The following is a 10,145-nucleotide window of genomic DNA, read 5'->3' on the forward strand; positions in this document are numbered from 1 at the left end:
CAGCACCTAAGCCCATGCAGACAAGCTCCCACACTGGAAATATAGTCCAGAAAATTGGCAAAGCTAGCTGGGGAAAGTCCAGCATTGCAGAGTTCCACTCTAAGCCAACACAAAAGCACATAAGCCAGCTGTTACACTGTCCTCTTCACAGAATCAGCTTAGATCCTGTGCCCAAATCTGTGTTCAGGGCACCAAATACTCCCATGAGTGCAAGATTCCTCCAAAGCTGAGACTTCAACAGTTTCCTGTCCCACAAGTGGGTGGAATACCTCCCTTACTATGTCTCAAATCTCTCACAACAGCCAAGCAGAAATCAGCTTGGTTAGCAATTCCTACTATTACACTGGTAGCCACTAGTACTCTACTAACAGTCTGAAGGGTTCTGGCAAAATCACTGCTAAAGTCACATATTTGGAAAAAAAAAACAAAACAACCCCTTCCAGAATTTCTCATGTCTCCAGAATGCTAATTTGTATCCACACTCCAGCTGCCTACAATGGCCAGGAAGAGCTTGAAACAATGAATTGGAGAATATCTTTAATAGAAAATAAAATTCTACTCCAATTACACTCTTTAGTATGACTGGCATTCATCCAAGCAGGCACTGAGCCTTAGCCAGGACCAAAGTCCCTCTGTGCTACATCATTCAAAAAAACACTGTGAGAAGGTGAAAGAAGATTATCTGTCTCTTGACTATATGAGAGACAGCACTCTGTTTACATTAGTGGGGCCAAAGTGAAATGGATTTCACTAATTTACCCAACACTATATGGAGTACCTGAATCAACCAGTAGTGCTCCGAGTTCCAATTCAAAATACAAGCACAAGACTAAGGTCTCAGGAAGAGAGCAAGACATCAAACATCTCAGTGTGATCTTCTCAGCGTGATAACCCTTTGCAGAACCCACAGTCCTCACACTCCAAGTACAGAGGTGAGAACAACACCTCTTCTTACTAACACAGCATGTGTACCTGAACATCACCTCTGGCTTTAGTACATGATTGCAAAACTGATGCAAATCAAATTCAGGTCCACAAGCTTGCTGAGGAGATCGTGGTTATTAGCTGGGTTACAGATACCAGGTCTTTGTCAGAATTCTGGGTACAATCCTTAACTGAACAAGACCCTGACTAAAACAAGAGAGGTGAAATAACCAGAATAAACTCAGTCAAAAAGGATGCTGTTCCTGAGCCTTCTAAGAGCATTTCTTTGAGACAAGGTTAAGAGCAAGCTGAGGAGGTGCTTGATGGTCTCCTCTAATGCTAGTGCTATTGAGGGGCAAGACTCCAGAGAAATAGTATAAAAGGCTGAAAATGCTCAAAGGAAACAAATTGGTCACATCCTGAGAGAGATTTCTGGATTTGGGAACTGTCAAATTATAACCACATAGAAAGAAGAGACAAGAAAACAACAGTTTTACTCAAATATTTACACAGACAAAAAAAATTTAGTGCGTGTTTTTACATCTGCATTTTCAAAGGGAAAAAAAAATCCCCATTGATCTTATTTAATTAAATACTATGTACTAGAATAAGAATGTATACCTGGCTATATGAAGAGAAACATTCTTTTAACAATAAAATTTTGTTATGGGCTTGAGAACTCTTTGTACGTCACTTACAACCCAGCAGCATTAAAACCATACTTTTAATGCACCAAACCAGATGATATTCTCAAAGCTTTTTATATGTTTGACCTTTTTTCGTCTCAAGAATTAGTGGCCATGTGTCAGAAAAGGAGGAAAAAACCCTGCAATACAGGGTAACAATAAAAGAAGGATTTGTATATATGTTGCATCTGGTTTTACTCATGCAAGGCATTATATTGTTAAATGAAACTCCAGCCTTATTAAGTACTACATGTTTTCACCAGCAGCAGAGAGTGTACTAAATAGAGCACAACTCCATATTCTTAAATCAAGCTGCCAGCTCTGCTATTCCTGAAGAGTAAAGGTCATTTAAAAAGCAGCCACACTTAGTATTATAGAATCTGCTGTAGCTTTCTGTGGGCTTCTCTTTAATTCTAAAGTAATCTGTGGTTTTGTGGGTTTCTTAAACAGGACAGACCTTAAGGTACTACACAAACGATTGTAGTGATGAAAAGCTAGAAAGACTTTGACACACCACATCAAGTAGTCAGCATATTTCATCTTGTGCTGGTTTTAAGAGAAAGGAGATTTAGCAGTGACAGTGAGAAATGTTCAGTGTCAGGGGAATTCAGTAGGCTTTCAACTGTACTCCTACACTGTCACATTTTTGTCTTTATGGACCAATTTCATGTTTGACATGAAGATCAAGATAAATTAGCTAAGATATATATATATAAATCACTAGGATATAGCCATTAAGATTAAGTCTTGGTCAGATAAAAAAGTAAATTTGTAAATATATCTGACAGCTGAAGACCAGCAAAAACTCAGCCTTTCAAAGTACTGAACTAGCAACTAGTTGCCAATTGGCACAGCTATAACAATGTTCTAATAAAAAGGAAATTTTTTAAGTATCACAATATAACACTTCCCTTCTTTTTACTCACTGAAGATTCTTTCCACAAGATGCCAGCTAGTTTCCTAATGGAATGAGGAAAGAAGGGATACCAATCCAGTGGAAACAAAGCCCAATGCAAGAATCTCCTGGACAACCAATTCAGGCCTCCACTTGTATTTGTACCAATTAAAATCTGTGGCTTTTAATTAGCCTTCTACCACAGCAGAAACTGCTTTTCCATTATCCCCTTTGTGTCAGACTTGTTACCATTTCAAAAGTTACACTAAACATCTGATAAATTCTGCAAGTAAGGCACAAGAGACACATACTTCTGAACTGGCCTTGTGCTGGCTTACTCTCCTTGTCTTCATTGAATGCAATGATCTGAAGAGCATAGTTTTGATCTGGAATGAGACCTTGAATAATTGCTTTGGTTGCAGTGTTTTGAAGAATTAACTGATTTGTTTTTCCACCTGTAATAGAGAAGACAAAAAAAAAAAAAATCCCACAAATACATAACTTCGTTTGCTTTTCTTATAGCAGAGCAAATGTAATGACTTAAAAACACCTCAAGCTCTACCATGACCCAAGCATTCCCATTTTTGGGACTATCCATACAGTCAGACCAAAGACCATCCCAAACAAGCAAGGAGTCAGGCAGTCTAACCACTTTTCTTACATAAAAACACTCTGAGATAAATCAATCAGCCTTTGTATTTGCGTCTCATGAAACAGCCACAGTGTCCAGCAAAAATATTAAGAAATGAGACATATTACAAAAAGTTAGCATATTTGGTAACATCATACCCATGCTCTGTGATTGGCTGCCACTTCCAACCCCATCATACCTATGTCATCTCTGAACACTCTCTTAGACAATTTCTTTGGGCAAGGAAATTCTCATATATAAATACAAATATTAAGTATTTCTCTGTTCATTTATAAAGATTGCATACAAATATTTACAAATGGGCATTTTAGCTGTATGTTAAAATTTGTTTCCATATTTAATTTTATATTCAAATATACAGAAGTAGGACCACTACAGCCCTATACAAAGTAGCCACTTCGTTGTCTACCTTTTCAACTTTTCATTCAAAAAATTTTTAAAGGTCGCTTGGTTTTTTATTTTTTTTTGATCTTTTCTAAAGAGCTTACTATGGGATAATGGCCGGGGAGATCCACCTCAAAACTTTGACTGAATATGCTTTCCCTTAAGTACTTCCTACACTTCCTTACACCCCACTGGAAGAAAGGTAAAGACAGATCAGTCACAATGAAGCATAACTAGCATTCACGCTGACATTTTCTATGCCTGTGACCAGCCTTAGTGAATTCAGTCTCTTCTGTTGACCCGCTGGTCAACTCCATTATCCAAAGCTTGCTCACAGTTTCCCAGTCCTTAGGGAATGACACTGGCTTCTGAAAAGTTTTAAGCCTTAGGAAGACAGTCCTTTTACCTTCAAAGAGAACATACAGACTTTTACCTGAACTCGGAGTGACAAGAAGTTTATATCCAGTGAATTGCCCTTTGGGGGCTTTCCAAGAGATCTGTACACTGTCAGGGCTCACTACATTATATCTTAGTCTTGTTGGTGGGGACACTGCAAGTTTGGAAAGAAAACAATATTTTAAATTCAAATAAAAACTAACTACTAATTTTAAAACAAACAAAAATTAACACATATAGGAAGACAACACAAAATTTTAATGATAAAGGATGCAAGTTATTTAAAATGTCACATACATCAGTTTATTAGTTTGTAAAATGACATCCCCAGGTGCACTACTTCCCTCAGACAGACCTTTTATTTATCTCTTCACAAAAACAAACTAAAAACCTAATAGCAGAAGGCAGAAAGACAAACCATGTTAGATGTTAAGACTCTAGTTTAGCAAGCAAAGCTGGTAATAAAAATGCTCTTTGTTAATATATGGGAATTAAAATTGCTCTCCTTGCTTACTCTGGCAATTTGCATGACCTGGACTCCTTCACCTCTCATTACCATGGGCATTTACCCACATTTAATGTCACTCAGGGCCAAATTTTCAAATCCATGTGAAGAGAGAATAACCAAGAGAAAAGACAGGCGTGCACAAGGCAGAGGGAACATCAGCTGCCCAATTTGCAAACCTGGCTTAAGCAGCAGAAGGACTTGCAGCTGCAAGCACTGCTTCAGTCTTATGAAGACTAGCAAGCATGAACAGGCAAGTCAAGATTTAGACCAGGGCAATCTGGATGGTAAGCAAATCTGGCTTCTATTTATGTTGTGCCATCACCTAGGTTTCAAATTGAAGCAGCAGGTGAAATGAATAAAAATATGAAATGATTGAGAAAGAGGTGATATATCAGTGAAGAAATCCACACAAGAACAAATGCAAAAACCTCCCCACATTGCTACTGTAATATCAGTAACTTTGTGCCTCTGCACATAAACTAGATTTTTATGGCCTCACATCCCTCTGCTCAGTCAAGCTCCACTGATGCTGGACAACACTCCACATAACATTTCTGCTCTACTTCAGGGAGGTACATCCCTCCTTCACTGAACAACTGCAGCAGAGCTGCTAGCAGTGCAGCCTCTGGTAACCAAGGCTGTCAATAAGGGGAAATCATCATTTCAATAGGGTTTGGCTCAAAAAGAACAAACTGATCCACAGGGAGAGGCAGCCAACTTCCCAGAGGCTGAACTACAGAAAGGGCTAGAAAATCTTAACAAACACCTCCACCAACCTTATTGCTACTTTTCCTGCTGTCTTCATAGCCCCCTGAACTTTCTCCTTCATTTTTCAAACCCTTGGTGTCTCTGCCACTACCACCCTTTAGGTTTGTTAGTAAGTCCAAGAAATAAGGGAAATCTGAAACAGAGAAGTGGCAGTTTCTTTTCCCCAGTGCTAAGACAGCTCTTAATTGACTATGCTTATGCCCACCATTTGTTGGTCCATTAGATACAATAAACCAACAGTTCTCATTATACTTCTGAGATTTAAGGCACATGGATTACAGCACATGGAGCATCTGAGTCAAGAGGCAGAGTGTGCTAGCCAACAGTCTCTGGCCTCTCCACTTGACCTGCTACAGCCAATGCAGCTCTGGCACCGGCAGCAGCCAAAGACCTGTCCTGAGCTGATTACTTTTTCCTACATGCTACTTTTTCCAACAGCTTGGAGGAAGAAAGAAGGAAAGAGGCAGGCTGTAGTTTTTGAGATTTGGAGGTGTGTGGTTTTTTCATGCCATCTATCATTAAATACATTTTGGATCTTCAAAGTAAAAATATGGAGATTTAATACAAGAGATGCATTCCCTTGCATCAGCCTCTCGATCCATAACTGGCAGTTTTGTCAGCCCAAAGGCAGGTTCTGCAGTTCTCTGACTTGAGGGACTTAACACCAGAGCACAGAAAAGAGAGTACATAAGTATCAGGAGCAGCTTAGTAGCACCTCCACCTCTCAGAGAGTTTAGAGAACAAGCTCAAGAAGAGAGGCAAGGGGACAGAAACAGCAGGCAGCACACCAGCTCCGCATTCAAAACTGTTCTGATTTGCAGCGTTGGGCTTACACCCAACCTGTGCATGTCCTCAGTTGCTGGACACAATCTCGTCAAACCTTGTCTTCAAGTCTGCCTGTCACCTCTCTGAAGTTTAGACAAAAAGAGGCTGCAGGCAAAAGTGCAGGAATTGCTGCAAATACAACATCGTTCTTTGAAAATTTGGCCCTCATATTGCGAAATGTTTTGCTGGGCAGGTTTCTGCAAGAACGTTCAGCATGCTATAATTGGAAAAAAAATAAATGACAGAGACTATGGCAAAAAGGTTTTAAAGCCAAGCAGACTGTAATTATGGATTACAGCTTTTAATTCATTCTCAAGATTAATTGTGTCTTTGAGCTATACATAAATCACAATAAATTTGGGCTGAATGAACCAAGAGTGACAAATCATACCTAGAAGTTTATAATTCTACAATTCCTTTTATTATTTATTTTGTCTCAGGAATAGCAAATAAACTTTTAAACAATGACTGTATGCAAGTGTGAAAATGCTGCAGATTTTACTAGGATTAAGTGATAAATTTGTATGGGGATTATGAGGCAGAGCAGAGAGCAACAAGGTAACACCAAAGATTGACAAAAAACAACAATCACATCTAAGAATTTCAGAGTTCATTTTCTCTGCCATCTTCTTCCTTCCCCATCATTCCTTTCCACCCTACTTTCAACTGGGCAGTTTATGAAAGTACCTTCTAACAAAGAAGCATAGTTCTGGCCTAAGTGCTATTAGCCATCACCAAACCAGGTAACTTTTTTGAGCCCCTAAAAAACAATCACAGATCTTACAAGCAAAGAAGGACACAATCACCCAAAGGTTTTTTTTGTTCACTACAGAGTTACAACGTGAAAGACTAGAAAGTTGTGCCAGAATAGTCTTTACACAACTGGTCAATTTTCACTGGGTACTTTTGGTATCAAAGGCAGCAGTGCAGGGGAAGGGAACTTCCCACACAGCAACTAACCATAAGAAAGAAAATAATTATTCACTAGACAGACAATCAACTGTGTCTTAGTTGTGCAAAGACTAACATTCTGGCATGGAGAAGTACATATAGCTAAGGAAGTTAAAAATCTAACACTCGAACAGACAACAAAATATTGATGGGAATTACTACACATTCACCAACCTGAAGAGGATATCTTTATTTCTTTGGACCTTTATTGTCTGTGGAACAAAATCTCACTTCTTGCAGAAAGGGAAAAAAATTAATCCAAGCTGAGTCAGTTAACTGATAAAAATCAGTAGCTAGATCTCGTTAAGTGGTTTTACAGGAATGCAAAAGAGAATGGCCTTCAGCAGCATTAGAGCAGTCACCCAAAAGAAAACTGACAAGTTTAAGGCTTTGGTTTATGCCACCAGATAAATTACCACTCCAAACACATAACTCTTCTGGACAACTAGGGAAAGAATGTTTTCAACTATTCAGTATCTTAATGAAAAGGAAAAATACCATCAAATAGACATCAAATAGTCTAAGATTGGATACAAACTAAACCTTGTGGCTTCCAATTTACTTTTACCATAAGAACTGAATAAGTTAATAAGCTCTACAATTACTTAGCAATTACAGTAGTAACACATGAAAGTTATTGCTACACAAAGAAAAGTTTCCATCTTTAAAGACATTGCTCTCAAAACAAGTTACTTTATGAATGGATGAAAAATTCTGAAGTATTTTTCTTGCCCAGCTCTATTTTTGTGTACTATATAAGAACATAAGTAGACAAAAGCTGTTATTTATACATTATACTGAATGGGGCAGAAACAGTAGTGCTGAAAAAATAATTGTTGAGTAAAACTGAATGGCACTATGTGGTTTATTTAAGTCATTCGGGCAATAAATGAGATAGAACCACTTGGCTCAGCTGAAGGAATAAGTTGTAGCTTCAGGCGTGTTGGCTTCAGTCTCTGAAATATATTCTCCTCTCCAAAAAGTCACATTACACACCTTTACCTGAACACTCTTGCCAAAGGAAGGAAACACAAGCTGGAACTAATACCAGCTCTTCCTACACCTTGGCAGAGCTTACAGTTTCTTAAAACAGAAAAACAATTAGTGCTGTATTAAATTGCAAATAGCTAGCCAGCTGCATGAAGAGCTTATTGCAAGGAGTGGCAATCTTGAGAAAAGAAAGGATTTGAGAAACATCTTATTACTTTAAGTGTAACAAGAAATACTTTTTTTCTGTGAACATAGAATAGAGACTTCATAGCACTTCATTCAATAAAATAACAGTCATGTTGGGCCAAGGCATTAGTCCACTTAGCTTCGTATCACATGCTGACAGCATTCCACAGCTGATGCTTGCTGAAAGAGTGGAAGAACAAGGGAAGTATTGTTCTTTACTCATCAAGTACACCAACTCTAGCTTCTGCTAGTGTGATTACTGTGGAAAAAAGCCTTTCTCTGACCTTCATTTCATTGCATTAGTAGTTGGAGAATTTTTTCCCCTTACATATAACTGACTAAATCAAAGTTTAAATAATAACAAGAAACAAAAGCAAAACAAACAAAAAAAATCAGTGGAGAAGAATATAGTTTTCCAAGATCAAGGAAATTCGCAAAACTTTGTGGAGATGGATCTCGACCCCCAATCCTGTTTTGTAAATCTTAACCATATGTATTTGGACTGAAGTACAGAGAAAGGACTAACCATATGCTTTGCTTTATTGGCTCAAACATTGTCACAAACATTCTGGACCTCATTTCTGACCAGAACAACTGATGCACTGAACACTGGGATCATATTTTCTTCATTCGCCTCACATCGCCGACATCAAATATTACAGCTTACACGTGTCCCTGAGTTCTGGGAGAGGCTCGTAAAGTGCTCGCAGATTCCCAAACATCCAGGATGGTATGCTTACCCAGCCCTTCAGTGCCACGAAGACTGGACAAAGCTACTTGCATTTACCAGAACTTTGAAAGCCTCGGGTTGCCAATAGTCTCCAAATGTGCTCATGAATAATGCACTATACAAAACACTTTAAAAGAGCCCCAGGATCAAATTCTGCTCCCAGCTATGCCCATACAGTCTCATACCAAAGGGATTTCATAAATACAAAGTTGAGAGAAACGTCTTTCTTTAGAAATCACAGAAACTCATTGGCATTCTTCCCCCCTCCTTCCCCAAGCAATAGGATAAATTTTCTCTAGAAGTCAAGCCACTGTCAATACAATCCCACAAGTACATAAGCCTCACAATCCCAGCAATATCCTTTAATACTCACAAAGGATTTTTTAAAAAAGCTGCAGAAGTAGTCTGTGACATTTAGCAGATCTGTGCAATATGGAATGATATAAGTGTTACCACAGCTACTGTTCCAACAAAGAAAAAAAAATATATTCCATGCAAGCTTAATATCATAGCTGATCCTTCAAACCTTCTTGATTACATAGAGCACAATCGCAGCAATTTCTGATCAGTACTTTTACATAAACTGGAGTAAAAATATGTTGTGGATAACTCATTTCAACAGACACAAATTTGCACAAATATTTACACTATTTGAGACAGTAGGTTCAAAGAGCACACAGAGACATGTAATTCTACTCCTCCCTGCCCCTCCAAGCTCAGCAGTAAAACTCCTGCTTCATTTCAGTAGTACTGGATTCAAACCCTACTAAGAGGAAAGTAACATCTGCATTTGGAATAAAAACCTCTATTTCTGCACATCAGAGTGAAAAGCTCCACCTTCTTATTTATGACTTACCTTGGCCCTGGGCATCACTGATGAAGAAAGCTGTGACAGCTAGAAAAGCCAAGAGGAAGCAGCTCTGCATCTCATACCGACAAAGCATCTTCTTCCTCTCAATACACACAGTATCAGCAGGTCTGAAAACACATAGACCAAAAAACTTACTAAACCTGCAAAGATAAGGCATCCATGTTAATGAAAATTGTGGCAAAATTTGGATTCCATTAAAAAAAAAAAAAAAAAAAAAAAAAAAAAAAAAAAAAAAAAAAAAAAAAAAAAAAAAAAAAAAAAAAAAAAAAAAAAAAAAAAAAAAAAAAAAAAAAAAAAAAAAAAAAAAAAAAAAAAAAAAAAAAAAAAAAAAAAAAAAAAAAAAAAAAAAAAAAAAAAAAAAAAAAAAAAAAAAAAAAAA

At 37.8% G+C, this 10,145-nt stretch overlaps 1 protein-coding gene across 1 annotated transcript in view; it reads right to left on the reverse strand.

The window, feature by feature from the left end:
• COL14A1 (collagen type XIV alpha 1 chain) overlaps positions 1-10,145 on the reverse strand; it is a 110,572-nt gene that overhangs the window by 97,788 nt on the left and 2,639 nt on the right. The window contains exons 2-4 of the mRNA XM_027884918.1: positions 9,752-9,873; positions 3,975-4,091; positions 2,817-2,960 (exon numbers count right to left, since the gene is read on the reverse strand). Of these exons, the coding sequence (XP_027740719.1) occupies positions 2,817-2,960; positions 3,975-4,091; positions 9,752-9,839 (349 nt within the window). The 5' untranslated portion in view covers positions 9,840-9,873. The remainder of the gene's footprint in view (positions 1-2,816; positions 2,961-3,974; positions 4,092-9,751; positions 9,874-10,145) is intronic.

The sequence above is a fragment of the Empidonax traillii genome, unplaced genomic scaffold (assembly GCF_003031625.1).
Source record: "Empidonax traillii isolate 1590-97213 ecotype Southwest subspecies unplaced genomic scaffold, ASM303162v1 scaffold157:size2224338, whole genome shotgun sequence".
Taxonomy (NCBI): domain Eukaryota; kingdom Metazoa; phylum Chordata; class Aves; order Passeriformes; family Tyrannidae; genus Empidonax; species Empidonax traillii.